The following is a 16,115-nucleotide window of genomic DNA, read 5'->3' on the forward strand; positions in this document are numbered from 1 at the left end:
TCTTGCCTTTGTGTCTGGCTGTGTGCTTATTAAACAGAGATTTCATTTACGATTAGCCTACTGTTTAAAAGGCCCAACAATTAGACCTTTGGACTAAATGTTGATGTATTTCATGAGTCAACCTTTGATTAAAAGTATTTGAGTCATTAGTCCAGAGAAAAGAGGCGCTGAGGGGTTTTGTCTATGGCATTAGCAGGCCTGTTAATGTAATAAATGTAATCATTTTAACGCAGCATGGAGAAAGGTAAGGAAGCTCTGGGCTATGTTTAGACAGTGATGGGGGCTTTGCTAGCTGCTAATTAGCATACCATCTTTGACGTGGAGCAGCCTTCGTTTTGGTTTTGTAGCCCTCTCCTTCATCAAGGAATTCACTGGCCATTATTAATTAATAGACATTTGGATGTAAGCCTAAGACATTGCAGGAATGAGGGTATATTGAATAGAGGGGTGCTGGTCTTGTGTAGTGGCATCTTTTCTTTGGCATGTGGCTGTCATCAGATTACCATCAATGGTCACCGCCATGGAGAATGTCACTGTCGCCCTGTCCCCTCTGGTGTGCCCGGCGATGGATGGAAATGTTGCAGGCCCGCTGGCCCTGCCAATCAGACACTGAAGTGGTTGGGGAATGTTGGGTTCACAACATGTGACCAAGAGTCCTCGCTTCCCACTGTAACAGTGGAATTCTCCTCCCAGGCCCGCTATGATATGATTGGTCACACACACTGTGTTCAGGGCAGCTAATATTAGAGATGGATAACAGTGGTATTAGAGGTGGGCAAGACTAGAGAGAGGGAGTTACATTTGTATTGGGCTTCTGGATGTTTTTCTACCGCTTGTCCTTCATACTGATGTATGTTTTCCCGGTTCAGGGAGGCACAGTGCGTGTGTGAAATGTAAATCATAGGTATACATATGTGGAATAGCTGATACGTTTTGATGACTCACTTGGCAATGCATTATAGATTTTGCGACGCAGCCTGTCATGGAGCTAAAACTCTGCACTGATGTGATTTGTAGCTAAAGAGGTTAAGCTGAAGAGGTTTTCAGCACAGTACCCTCTCTCCTTCCCACAATTGACTCATTTGAACATGTCAAGGACCGTCTACTTGGTGTTGTAGCTGTGCAGCACTGACTCATACTCCCGTGTCACGTTGTGCTCAACAATGACAACTCCGAGTGCAGCACTGTCTTCGCTCTCTTTTCTCGCCGTCAGTGCATCGCCCTGGCAGAGGGAGCAGGCCAGTCACACAGACACTCGCGGGGATGGCAGCTGTTTGAGGAATCCAGATAAAAAGAAGCATTCTGTTTCTCTCTACCTCTCTTTTTACGGAGGGATGATTGGCATTGTTCTCGCTGCTTTGTCGGTCCGGCCCTTACAACTCACTGGCTCGTCTACAAGCCGTCTGAGACTGTAATGCAGTCAACGTGCTGAAGTGATGTGTGGGGGGGGTCAACCTATGTTAATTTACCCAAAGACATTCTATGTAGTATTTAGAGCTATAAGCCCTGAAAGGACTTACTTGCTTTACAACCCGTTCATCTCTGGAGAATTGGAATTGATTGTCTTCACACAAAAAAACTATTTTTGAGGGGGGTGACAGAGGCATGGGTGCCAGGTGAGGGTAGAGTGGTGGAGTGACAGGTAAAAACGACCCACCACACAGATTAGACCGGGAGAGCAGTAAACAGACATTTTAGAGGCTGATTTGGAAAGTGTAATCACCATAGTCTTGCTGTGGCTGGCAGCTTATTTATTGTGCAATGAGATGCAAGTAAACAGGAGCACATCAGAGGCTTCATATGTAAGATTATTGAGAGGTTTGCAAATTTGCGCTGTAAACTTCTGTCATTGTTTTCCTATTGCCTAATATACAGTGGCATTAGAGGTGTAGTTAGATGATGAGTGTGTTTACCATACAGTAGAGTAATTCTGACCATGGAGGCTGTTTGACCTGGTTGACCTCCAATCTCCCAGCTGCCCAGTGCTATCTATCCAAACAACAACATGTCAAGTGCATGTAGCCAATGTTCCTGGTCAAAGTTCCCTTCACGTGGTCAGAGGTTTTGAAGTACTGCTCTGTGTGTGTATGCATCTGTGTGCGTATATTGTTTAGTGTGTGTGATAGATACTTGTCTGTATGGCCTTGTCTGATTGGACGGTAAGTGCAGGCATCAGTCTCTGTGCCCTCTAGGGCTTTTACAGTAATTCCATGCGAACGTTTCATATTTGATCGGCGTCTGTGCGAGTGTGCGCCAGTGAAATCAGCCGATGCTGTCCGACACGAACATCACAGCAGCCAGCCAGTTATCTGACAGATACATAATCCACTGACTGAGGACAGAGAAATCATTTTCCGTATCTCAATCTGTACTGTTTGTGTTTCTCTATGGATGTATCGATTTGACCTCAGTCGAGAGAGGAGTGTGGCGGACATCGTAAATGAATATGAATCAACATTAGTGTCCACTGAAGGCTGCAGTAATCTTGTTTAAGAGGCTCTCAGCCTTAGCTCTATTAGTGGAGACTAGTTATTTATGCACTGAGTGGAAACTCTCGCTACTATGAAAACATCTTCTCTTTTTTCTCCCCTCTGATAATACAGTACTGTGTGTGTGTGTGTGTGTGTGTGTGTGTGTGTGTGTGTGTGTGTGTGTGTGTGTGTGTGTGTGTGTGTGTGTGTGTGTGTGTGTGTGTGTGTGTGTGTGTGTGTGTGTGTGTGTGTGTGTGTGTGTGTGTGTGTGTGTGTATGTTTATATATTCCCTGGTTGTAGACGGCTTACTGTGAATTCAGCCTCTGATTGAATCCCATGTGATCATAAAGTATTAGCTTAGTGATGAGTGAATTTCCTCTTATTTCAGCCAATGATTTAACTCCCCCTTTTCGGTTGGTGTTAGTTAATGGTGTCCCCCACGTTCATTGTTTGGACATTAACCTATCAAGTAGGAAATTGTGTTTAAACATGAATACCCTAAAAAGTTGTTTCTTTCAGATGATCCAGTGGGGTCCCCTAATCCAGGAGGAAACAAAATGGTGTGTTTTCGAGTTGAGAACAAACCTGCTACAGTTGATAATGGATGCCAGTACAGCCATGCCATGTCTAACACTGATGTTTCTGTGCTTTCACAGACCAAGATGGCCTGGACAACAATAAAGAATATACCCTTTTTGTCATTTTTTGAAGACGGTTTTCTGTTTAGTTTTTTTGCCTACAAAAATGTTTGATATGAAAGTTTTGTCCAGTGTCTGTTTTAAACATGTATTGTTTGTTTAATCACAGTAAAAGAGCTTAATAAAACTCTAATTTGATCTTTGTAGCCATCATGTTTTACTGTACCTTCATTGCTGAAATAGATTGGAGCCTTGCCAATTCCAGAAAGGGTAGCACATTATTGACCTTTCCATGACACCAGAGTAAAAACAGGCTTTTGAAGTATGTGATTTCCACTTACACTTTTATTTCTAGCAATCGCTACAAAAATTACCATTAATTGGGGCCTCCCGGGTGGCGCAGTGGTCTAGAGCACTGCAGCGCTAGCTGTGCCATCAGAGACTCTGGGTTCGCGCCCAGACGCACAATTGGCCTAGTGTCGTCCGGGTTAGTGAGGGTTTGGCCGGTAGGGATATCCTTGTCTCATTGCGCACCAGCGACTCCTGTGGCGGGCAGTGCACGCTAACCAAGGTCACCGGGAGCATTGGTGCGGCTGGCTTCCGGGTTGGGTTAAGAAACAGTGCTGGCCTGGACAACAGGGGAAGTACCCCAAAAATGCCAGTGAACGGGTTGGGGCTAACAGTTGTATGACACATATGTGAGAGTGCCTCAAAAATGGGGCTTTCGACCTTCGTACGGGAGTTGTAGCGATGAGACAAAATTGACATTTCCATAGCAGGATTATTTTCCTGCTATGTTAAACTGGCTCAAATTAAGATCCTACTTCTGTACATAGGTGTTTTTCTAACCTTTTTGGTGACTGGAAGATTTCAGGATGACTACAGAGGTCAAATCATGACTTATTGCTCTCTAACTGTGGTTGTTTACCACGATTAAAGTGCTATGGATGGTATTATTTTTCCTAACTCTTTTGGATATGGAAATTACACAGGACTAATTCCCTCCCAGTTTCCCCACATCATTAGTAATGGCTGGAAATACAATTGGCACTTTACATTTCAATTGTAGATTCTTGCATGAGCCACCGATTGTCGACAGTATGTATTGTACATATACAGGTAACTGCCAAAATAAAGAAAACACTTCAGTAAATGGGGTATACGGTGCATTCAGAAAGTATTCAGACCCCTTGACTTTTTCCACATTTTGTTACGTTACAGCCTTATTCTAAAATTGATGAAAATAATGTTTTCCCTCATCAGTCTAAACATAATACCCCATAATGACAAAGCAAAAACAGGTTTTTTGAATATTTTTGCAAATTTATGAAGAAAAAAAAACTAAAGTGTTAAAGCACCTTTGGCAGCGATTACAGCATCGAGTCTTCTGGGTATGACGCTACAAGCTTGGCACACCTGTATCTGGGGAGTTTCTCCTATTCTTCTCTGCGGATCCTCTCGAGCTCTGTCAGGTTGGATAGAGAGCGTCACTGCACAGCTATTTTCAGGTCTCCAGCGATGTTCGATCAGGTTCAAGTCCAGGATCTGGCCACTCAAGGACATTCGTCCCATTGTCTTGGCTTCGTGCTTAGGGTCGTTGTCCTATTGGAAGGTGAACCTTCGCCCCAGTCTTTAAAAGCACGCTCTTTACTTTATTTATAGATTTTCAAATATGAGAACAAAAACGGTATAACCCCATACTCTCATTCTCCCACCCATCCTTCCCTCCCTCCTGTCCACCCTACCTCCCTTCAATCCACCAAGGCATCTTACAAGTAGATAGTATTCAAGTCAATTCAATAGGACAAAAACAAACAGAAAAACAGTAATAGAAACAAAAACAATGGAAAAAGTCCAGTAAAAATTATTATCAGCACAAATGGCCACTAGAGCAGACATGACTTGTTGCCAAAATATGCAAGTTACACTAAGTAAAATACAGGCTCTCCACGTATTGTATTAATGGAGACCAGGTTAAGTTGAACTTTTGTCGGGACCCAGGTACAGTGTACCTAACCTTCTGCAGAGGCAGAGATGACATCACCTCCTTAACCCACTGCATAAAGGAGGGCGGCTTTGCAGACTTCCAGTGAATGAGGACAAGGCGGCGGAAAATGCTCTCGCATTCGCCTGATGCATTGTAGCATTCTGGTCTAGGGGAAGTACCCCAAAAATGGCAGTGAACGGGTTGGGGCTACCAGTTGTATTACACATATGTGAGAGTGCCTCAAAAATGGGGTCACAGAAGCCACTCAAAGATTGTCATGACCAAAACATGTATCTCACAGTCACTGGACTCTGGTGGCATCTCAAACACTTGGGGTCCACATTTGGATATTTATTTTTGCCAGTCTGGCCCTGAGCGCTCTTGAGCAGGTTTTCATTAAGGATCTCTCTGTACTTTGCTCTGTTCATCTTTCCCTTAATCCTGACTATTCTCCCTGCCGCTGAAAAACATCCCTACAGCATGTTGCTGCCACCACCGTGCTTCACCGTAGGGATGGTACCAGGTTTCCACCAGAAGTTAAGCTTATTCAGGCCGAAAAGTTCAATCTAGGATTTATAAGACCAGATAATCTTGTTTATTATTGTCAATTAGGTACCTGTTGGCAAATTCCAAGCAGGCTGTTGTGCCTTTTACAGAGGAGTAGCTCCTATCTGGCCACTCTACCATAAAGACCTGATTGGTGGAGTGCTGCAGAGTAATCTCCACAGAGGAACTCTGGAGCTCTGTTAGTGACCATCAGGTTCTTGGTCACCTCCCTGACCAAGGTCCTTCTCCCCTGATTGCTCAGTTTGGTCCGGCGTCCAGCTCTAGGAAGAGTCTTGGTGTTTCCAAACTTCTTCCATTTAAGAATGATGGAGGCCACTGTGTTCGTGGGACCTTGAATGCTGCAGACATTTTTTGGTACCCTTCCTCAGATCTGTGCCTCGACACAATCCTGTCTCTGAGCTCTAAGGACAATTCCTTAAACCTTTGTATGTCAGAGCATAAACCATCAACTGTGGGACCTAATATAGACTAATGTGTGCCTTTCCAAATCATGTCCCATCAATTGAATTTACCACAGGTGGAATCAAATCAAATTGTAGAAACATCTCAAGGATGATCAATGGAAACAGGATGCACTTGAGCTCAATTTCTAGTCTCAGAGCAAAGGGTCTGAACACTTATGAAACTAATTTATTTCTGTTTTTTTATTTCTACAAACCGGTTTTTGCTTTGTCATAATGGGGTATTGTGTGTAGATTGAGGAAAATTTTTAATCAATTTTAGAATAAGGCTGTAACGTAACAATGTGGAAAAGTGAAGTGGTCTGAATACTTTTTGAATGCACTGAAAAAGTATATTGAAAGCAGATGCTTCCACTTAGGTATGATTCCTGAGTAAATTAAGCAATTAGCATCCCATCATGCTTAGGTCCATACATGCAAATGCTGGCCATTATTTTGGCTACTGTAGCTAGATGAGATCTCAGTGACTTTGAAAGTGGGGTCTCAAAGGAGTGTAGGGGGTTTAATTGAACACTTCTGGAGAGGTGCCTGAGACAGCATTTTCCACCACCATCAACAAAACACCCTTCCAATAGAGTTCCTGAAACTTGTAGAATCTATGCCAAAGCACATTGAAGCCGTTTTGGCGGCTGGGGTAGCCCAACGCCCTATTAAGAAACTTTGTTGGTGTTTCCTTTATTTTGGCCGTTACCTATATTTCCAGTCAAAAGTTTGGACACACCTACTTATTGAAGGGTTTTTCTATTATTATTACTATTTTCTACATTGTAGAATAATTGTGAAGACATCAAAACTTTGAAATAACACAAATGGAATCATGTACTAGCCAAAAAAGGGTTTCAAAAAAATGTAGTGTTTTAGATTGTTCAAAGTAGTCACACTTTGCCTTGATGACAGCTTTGTACACTCTTGGCATTCTCTCAACCAGCTTCATGAGGAATGATTTTCCAACAGACTTAAAAGAGTTCCCACATATGCTTTTCCGACACTCAGCGGTCCAACTCATCCCAAACCATCTCAATTTGGTTGAGGTTGGGTGATTGTAGAGGATGCAGCACTCCATCACTCTCCTTCTTGGTCAAATAGCCCTTAAACAGCCTGGAGATGTGTTTTGGGTCATTGTCCTGTTAAAAAACATATGATAGTCCCACTAAGTGCAAACCAGATGGGTTGGCATATCGCTGCAGAATGCTGTGGTAGCCATGCTAATTAAGTGTGCCTTGAATTCTAAATAAATCACAGACAGTGTCACCAGCAAAGCACCATCACACCACCTCCGCCATGCTTCACGGTGGGAACCACACATCCGTTCACCTGTGTCTCACAAAGACAGATTTCACAAAGGACAGAATTCCACCGGTCTAATGTCCATTGCTCTGGTTTCTTGGCCCAAGCAAGTCTTTTCTTATTGGTGTCCTTTTAGTAGTGGTTTCTTTGCAGCAATTCGAACATGAAGGCCTGATTCACAATGTTGAGATGCTTGATGGTTTTTGCGACTGCACTTGAAGAAACTTTCAAAGTTCTTTAAATTTTCCGGATTGACTGACCTTCATGTCTTAAAGTAATGATGGACTGTCGTTTCTCTTTGCTTATTTGAGCTGTTCTTGCCATGATATGGACTTGGTATTTTATCAAATAAGCCTATCTTCTGTATAACACCCCTACCTCACACCACAAATGATTTGCTCAATCGCATTAAGAAGGAAAGAAATTTCACAAATGAACTTTTAACAAGGCATACCTGTTCATTTAAATGCATTCCAGGTGACCACGTCATGAACTGGTTGAGAGAATGCCAAGAGTGTGCAAAGCTGTCATCACTGCAAAGGGTGGCTACTTTGAAGAATATCAAATATAAAATATATTTAGATTTGTTTAACACTTTTTTTGGTTACTACATGATTACATGTGTTATTTCATCATTTTCATGTCCACTTTTATTCTACAATGTAGAAAGTATTCAAAATAAAAACCCTTGAAGGAGTAGGTGTGTCCAAACTTTTGACTGGTACTGTATATACAGTGCATTCGGAAAGTATTCAGACCCCTTGACTTTTTCCACATTTAGTTACATAACAGCCTTATTCTTAAATCATTTATTTCATCAATTTAATACGTCTACACACAATACTCCATAAAAAAAGCATAAAAACAGTTTTTTTTTTTTTTTAGAAATTGTTACAAATTTATACAAATAAAATAAAAAACAGAAAAACCTTATTTACATAAGTGTTCACACCCTTGGCTATGAGACTCGAAATTGAGCTCAGGTGCTTTCTGCTTCTGTTGAGCATCCTTGAGATGTTTGTACAACTTGACTGGAGTCCACCTGTGGTAAATTCAATTTACAAGACATGATTTGGAAAGACACACACATGTCTATATAAGGACCCACAGTTGAGAGTGCATGTCAGAGCAAAAACCAAGCCATGAGGTCAAATGAATTGTCTGTAGAGCTTTGAGACAGGATTGTGTCGAGGCACAGATCTGGGCAAGGGTACCAAAACATTTTTGCAGCATTAAAAGTCCCCAAGAACACAGTGGCCTCCATCATTCTTAAATGCAAGTTTGGAACCAACAAGACTCCTTGAGCAGGCCGGTCGCCCATCCAAACTAAGCAATCGGGGGAGAAGGTCCTAACAGGGAAGCAGTGAAAACACTCGGGGGTCAGTAGAGATGCAGTGAGATGGAGCTATAAGCCCCATAGGGCCAGAGAGGCTGAACGATAGAGATCCATGGCTCAGTGTCTTGCTACACACAGCATTGTTTGGGGGATCAGGGTACTAGCACACTGCTATTGCTAGCGTAATATTAGCACAGGCTGGTATTAATAGTTTGTGGCTGGTGCCAAAGCTACAGTACAGGGAAGTCGCAATGTGATTACTTCGTATTACAGAGAAGGACAGGTGTGCAGCCTGGTGTAATAGAGAGTATATGGTGAGTGTGTGTGTTTGTATGTGCGTGTGTGTATGGGGCTGTGACATCAAGGACACACATGCTACACACAGTTTACAGTATATAAAGCACTGACCCTTATAAATATAGCTGTGAATGTGAAAGCGAGGAATGCTGGCAGGGCCAGATAGAGTATACGGCAGCCATACTCAACTGGATCTGGCCCCAGAACAAGGTCAGTACAGACTTTTAACTTACCGCTTTTGAGAGACGTAATAGTAAAATGCACAAGGTTCAATTTCTAAATTTGGTAGTGCATCGGCAGTTTTCCACATGATATGTCATTCACTGACAGACCTTAGAGAGCTATTTTTTAGAAATGGCCAGTTGATCAACTACTGGCCATATTAGCTAAATGGGTAAATTAGACGTACCAGCTTTTAAAATATTGTTTGTAGTTTTCAAGGCCAGATTACATGCCCCGAGGGGGCCCCCATTTTGATTTTGTTGAGTCACTCAGGTATCATAACACACACAAGACATGGAAAAATGTATAGAATTGCAGGAAATTTGCTTTAAAACATCAAAATGTTCTCTCCGCTCCATGGCAAAATGGTTAGAATTGCAGCGATTGAGCTTTAAAATGGCAGTATTTCCTCTCCGCCAACAAGTGGGTTGGGAACAGTTTCAACAGTTTGGGGTCACATGGGGTGCGAGTTGGGGGTTTGTTGCTACGCAGGTAAATTAAAAATAATAATCCGGACCTCTGCGATCTAGGAAATACAATGCATTGCGAAAGTATTCGGCCCCCTTGAACTTTGCGACCTTTTGCCACATTTCAGGCTTCAAACATAAAGATATAAAACTGTATTTTTTTGTGAAGAATCAACAACAAGTGGGACACAATCATGAAGTGGAACGACATTTATTGGATATTTCAAACTTTTTTAACAAATCAAAAACTGAAAAATTGGGCGTGCAAAATTATTCAGTCCCCTTAAGTTAATACTTTGTAGCGCCACCTTTTGCTGCGATTACAGCTGTAAGTCGCTTGGGGTATGTCTCTATCAGTTTTGCACATCGAGAGACTGACATTTTTTCCCATTCCTCCTTGCAAAACAGCTCGAGCTCAGTGAGGTTGGATGGAGAGCATTTGTGAACAGCAGTTTTCAGTTCTTTCCACAGATTCTCGATTGGATTCAGGTCTGGACTTTGACTTGGCCATTCTAACACCTGGATATGTTTATTTTTGAACCATTCCATTGTAGATTTTGCTTCATGTTTTGGATCATTGTCTTGTTGGAAGACAAATCTCCGTCCCAGTCTCAGGTCTTTTGCAGACTCCATCAGGTTTTCTTCCAGAATGGTCCTGTATTTGGCTCCATCCATCTTCCCATCAATTTTAACCATCTTCCCTGTCCCTGCTGAAGAAAAACAGGCCCAAACCATGATGCTGCCACCACCATGTTTGACAGTGGGGATGGTGTGTTCAGGGTGATGAGCTGTGTTGCTTTTACGCCAAACATAACGTCTTGCATTGTTGCCAAAAAGTTCAATTTTGGTTGAGCTGAAAGTTTAGAGGGACGGCCAGGTCTTGGTAGATTTGCAGTGGTCTGATACTCCTTCCATTTCAATATTATCGCTTGCACAGTGCTCCTTGGGATGTTTAAAGCTTGGGAAATCTTTTTGTATCCAAATCCGGCTTTAAACTTCTTCACAACAGTATCTCGGACCTGCCTGGTGTGTTCCTTGTTCTTCATGATGCTCTCTGCGCTTTTAACGGACCTCTGAGACTATCACAGTGCAGGTGCATTTATACGGAGACTTGATTACACACAGGTGGATTGTATTTATCATCATTAGTCATTTAGGTCAACATTGGATCATTCAGAGATCCTCACTGAACTTCTGGAGAGAGTTTGCTGCACTGAAAGTAAAGGGGCTGAATAATTTTGCACGCCCAATTTTTCAGTTTTTGATTTGTTAAAAAAGTTTGAAATATCCAATAAATGTCGTTCCACTTCATGATTGTGTCCCACTTGTTGTTGATTCTTCACAAAAAAAATACAGTTTTATATCTTTATGTTTGAAGCCTGAAATGTGGCAAAAGGTCGCAATGTTCAAGGGGGCCGAATACTTTCGCAATGCACTGTATGTGTGACTGGACCTTCTCAAATTGTAGTTGAATACCTCTGGTATACGGGGTTGAGGAGGGCATTTTACTGAACTATCCAGACGGGGCAATCTGCAGTTGGGGTCAAATCTAGATCCCCTCAAAGAAAAGACACATTCAGTACTAAGATGCACTACAAATTCAAACAAGAAATATGCTATGACATTCTTAAGGGGATGACTTTATATGTAAATATAGTTAAATCTTTACATTAACAGTGCATTTGGAAAGTACTCATACCCCTTGACTTTTTCCACATTTTGTTACTTTACAGCCTTATTCTAAAGTTGATTGAATAAATATTTTTCTACATTAATCTCCACACAATACCGCATAAAGGAAAAAAATTAAAAACAAATACCTTATTGACATAAGTATTCAGACCCTTTGCTATGAGACTCGAAATCGAGCTCAGGTGCATCCTGTTTCCATTGATAATTCTTGAGATGTTTCTTCAACTTGATTGGAATCCACCTGTGGTAAATTAAATTGAATGGACATGATTAGGAAAGACACATACCTGTCTATATAAGCTCCCACAGTTGACAGTGCATGTCAGAGCAAAAACCAAGCCATGAGGTCGAAGGAATTGTCCTTAGAGCTCCGAGACAGGATTGTGTCTAGGAACAGATCTGGGGCATTGAAGGTCCCCAAGAACATAGTGGCCTACATCATTCTTAAATAGCTGGGTGACTCTTCCTAGAGCTGGCCGCCCGGCCAAATTGAGCAATCGGGGGAGGGCCTTGGTCAGGGAGATGACCAAGAACCCGATGGTCACTCTGACAGAGCTGCAGAGTTTCTCTATGGAGATTGGAGAACCTTCCAGAAGGACAACCATCTCTGCAGCACTTCACCAATCAGGCCTTTATGGTAGAGTGGCCAAAATCGAACGCACAGCCTTGCTGACAAACATTGGTAGTAGATGGGCTCAGTGACTTTGAACGTGGCACCATCATTGGGCTCTCAAGTGGCACAGCGGTTTAAGGTACTGCATCTCAGTGCTAGAGGCGTCATTACAGATTCTTGTTCGATTCCAGGCTGTGTCACAACCAGCCGTGATTGGGAGTCCCATAGGGTGGCGCACAATTTGCCCAGCGTCGTCCTGGTTAGGCTTGGCCGGGGTAGGCCGTCATTGTCAATAAGATTTTGTTCATAACAGACTTGCCTAGTTAAATAAAGGTAAAATATCAAATAAATATTAAGCCACCTTTCCAGCAAGACAGTTTGTCAAATTCCTCCCCTGCTAAAGCTACCCCGGTCAACTGTAAGTGCTGTTATTGTGAAGGGGAAACGTCTAGGAGCAACAACGGCTCAGCCGCGAAGTGGTTGTCCACACAATCTCACAGAACGGGACCGCTGAAGAGTATAGCGCGTAAAAATCATCTGTCCTCACTACCGAGTGCCAAACTGACTCTGGAAGCAACAATAACTGTTCGTTGGGAGCTTCATGAAATGGGCTTCCATGGCCAAGCACACAACTTGGACTCTGGAGCAGTGGAAAAGCATGTTCTTTTTTTTTTTTTAATCCTTTTTCTCCCCAATTTCGTGGTATCCAATTGTTTTAGTAGCTACTATCTTGTCTCATCGCTACAGCTCCCGAACGGGCTCGGGAGAGACATGAAAGTCGTGAGTCCTCCGATACTGTACACAATCCAACCAAGCCGCACTGCTTCTGAACACAGCGCACATCCAACCCGGAAGCCAGCCGCACCAATGTGTCAGAGGAAACACTGTGCATCTTGGTTAGTGCACACTGCGCCCGGCCCGCAACAGGAGTCGCTGGTGCGCGAATTTGACTGGCCTGCACAGAGCCCTGACCTCACCCCATCGAACACCTTTGGGATGAATTGGAACCCCTACTGCGAGTCAGGCCTAAACGGCCAACATCAGTATCTGACCTCACAAATGTTCTTGTGGCTGAATGGAAGCAAGTCCCCGCAGCAATGTTCCAACATCTAGTGGAAAGCCTTCCCAGAAGAGTGGAGGCTTTTGTAGCAGCAAAGGGGGACCAACTCAATATTAATGCCCATGGTTTTGGAATGAGATGTTCGACAAGAAGGTGTCCACATACTTTTCTGGAGGGGCAGGAGGGGGACAGGTAGCTAGCTGACTAGTGGTGGTTATTCTGCAGCCTGATGGTCTGGGGTAGACGCTATTGGCCAGTCTGTTCGTTTTAGCCATGATACTGCTATACTGCGTCTGAGTGATGGAAGTAGGGAGAACAGGCAGTGGCTTGGGTGGCTGGGGTCCCTGATGATCTTCTTGGCCTTCCTGCGACACCTGATGTTGTAGGTGTCCTGTAAGACAGGCAGTGTGCACCCAATATACCACCCCCTGTAGAGCCTTGAGGTTCACGGCAGTGGAGTTGCTGTACCAGGCTGTGATGCAGCCCAACAGTATGCTCTCGATGGTGCTCCTGTAGAACACTGTGTGCTCTCGAGGACAGGCCGAGGTTGAAGAGTCCCTGTCATATCTTCCTGTTGTATCTCCAATGTTTGTCTGTCTGGCTAGCTATATCTATTCCTCTCTGTCAGTCTCTACTCGTCTGTCATGTGACATGCATCCTCACCCCACTCCCAGTGGAATGGCCTAAGCCAGTATCAGCCGTCTGATTGGTGACCCACGGAGCAGACCGTTCCATCCCAACGCTCCTCTCTCTCCATGGGTGACACACGGTGGGCTTTGATTGACACACATAGAAGTCCATGTTCCATGCCACTTCTCATTCCCCACACCACACTGGCAGCGCTGTGACAGACACAAAGCAGAGGGCCCAGTGTTACAAGTCCAAGGGGAGAGGGACTTTCAGACAACAGACAGGTGGGGGGGAACAGCTATTTCTCTTGCCTTGTGTCTGTCTGCCTTTACTTCCACTTTACTGTGATACTGTAACCTTTGAGAATCAATATTCTCTACCCATTTATATACTTGTTTTTTTTGTTAAATGGTGGGAACAAGTTGTTTGTACATTTCTTTTGTGTTGCTTTATGTTCATTATTGGACAAAGATTGTCTATTCCCTTAGGAAAGAGACCAACGGGGCCAGTGGAGGAGTTGATATTCTGCTCACAGCAGCGGACAATACCACACACACCCCTGGTCCCACCCCTGCATCAAAAGCACCAGCCAGTCAGTCAGTCACATAGACTCGGCATCAGTCAAAGAACATCCATCATTACTATTTCAGTTATTTACTTCATCACCCAGAGATGAAAGGCTGGATTCTCACAACCTGGGCTGTCAATTAATTACCACTGATGGCTAAAAGAAGGTAGTTGATGAAGAGAGCTGCAATTGGATGAAATTACTGATCATCCCTCCCAGATCAGATCATCCCTCCCACACACCATACATGCCTTTTTATCACTCATGCTGTGTAGTTATATTGAAGCAGGGTAGAAAATATGCACATGTCAATTAAACATGTACAACATATAAGTAAGTTATGAAGCTGGTGAAAGGAGCTATTCCATACAAATGTAATTCATAATTCATGAACACGTGGCTTCAGCAAAACTATATAACATCGAATATTCAGAAGTCATACTTTTGGGAAAACTTGCTGACGGTGCAGTGGCTGTGATTCTATTTGCCTGCCCTTTCATATCATTTGTCGAGATGTCGCAGAGGAACAGCCTTGGGATCCAATCTAAATGTCACCTCTCCCTCTAATACCATAAGCCCCAAGGCTGGTCTGCTTGATGTCATATTTCAATCAGTCTGGACTGCTGATTGCTCCTTGAAGGAGGCCTGCCAGAGATACTCTCTCACACATACACACACACACACACGAATACACACACACACAAGGAAAGTCGAAATCAATCAAGTAAGATTTTTTATGTTGCTTGCTGATCTCATTCTAGGTAATTCTAATTGAAGAATTGGTCTTGAAGTCTCTTCACAAAATCAGCACTGTCAATAAAAATATGGGTGAAGTCTGAGATTTCTCTTCCTCAGACTGATGCATATAGTTTCCAAATGACCCAGGACAATTATTTAGAGTAATGGAATTATACAATGAAAGGGGGCTCATTTGAAGAACTTAAATTTCAACTTGACTTACCGTAGAGGCATTCCTTCAAATATTTACAATTGAGAAGCTTGATTTTTTCCCAGTCTAAAACGGTCTGCCCCACAACCACCTACATGTGGCATGTTGCCTAGGGGTTAGACCGTTGGACCAGTAACTGAAAGGTTATTAGTTTGAATCCCAGAGCTGACAGGGTTAAAAATTGTCAGTTGAGTAAGGTACTTAACTCTAATTGCTCCAGGGTCGCAATTGATAATGGCGGACCCTGGCCGTGACCCCACTCTCTGAGGGTGTCTCAGGGGGAGTTGGGATATGCAAAAAAACATATTTTTTTCCCTCCAAAAACAGGACAAATATTAGCACCCACCAAATTATCTATTTTGACCACTTTAGAAACACTCTTTTATGTGTTTTAGGAGAGGTCAATTACCTTCCTACAGTTGAAGTCGGAAGTTTACATACACTTAGGTTGGAGTCATTAAAATGTGTTTTTCAAACACTCCACAAATGTATTATTAACAAACTATAGTTTTGGCAATGACAAGTAATTTTTCCCCCCAAAATGTACATACAGATTATTTCACATATAATTCATTGTATCACAATACACTAAGTGACTGTGCCTTTAAACAGCTTGGAAAATTCCAGAAAATTATGTCATGGCTTTAGAAGCTGTATATGAAAAAATGTATGTATACTGTATATGAAAAAATGGTAGCTACTCATACAGAGAATTCCAATAGTAAGAGATTTGGGCTGCAATCTGAGGTGCAGTTTACTCTAATGAACTTATCCTCTGCAGCAGAGGTAACTCTGGGCCTTCCTTTCCTGTGGCGATCCTCATGAGAGCCAGTTTCATCAAAGAGCTTGATGGTATTTGCGACTGCACT

The 16,115-nt window shown here is 42.9% G+C and overlaps 1 protein-coding gene across 2 annotated transcripts in view; it reads left to right on the top strand.

Annotated features, from left to right (window-relative positions):
* LOC139408647 (nucleoporin 214) overlaps nt 1–3,308 on the top strand; it is a 74,954-nt gene extending 71,646 nt beyond the window's left edge. Inside the window, exons 36-37 of one of the 2 annotated variants that reach the window (XM_071152802.1) lie at nt 2,992–3,032; nt 3,129–3,308. In XM_071152802.1, the coding sequence (XP_071008903.1) occupies nt 2,992–2,995 (4 nt within the window). In that variant the 3' untranslated portion in view covers nt 2,996–3,032; nt 3,129–3,308. The remainder of the gene's footprint in view (nt 1–2,991; nt 3,033–3,128) is intronic. The other variant, XM_071152801.1, reaches the window with a different exon arrangement.
* Nucleotides 3,309–16,115: the final 12,807 nt, after the last annotated feature.

The sequence above is a fragment of the Oncorhynchus clarkii genome, chromosome 5, assembly GCF_045791955.1.
Source record: "Oncorhynchus clarkii lewisi isolate Uvic-CL-2024 chromosome 5, UVic_Ocla_1.0, whole genome shotgun sequence".
NCBI lineage: Eukaryota > Metazoa > Chordata > Actinopteri > Salmoniformes > Salmonidae > Oncorhynchus > Oncorhynchus clarkii.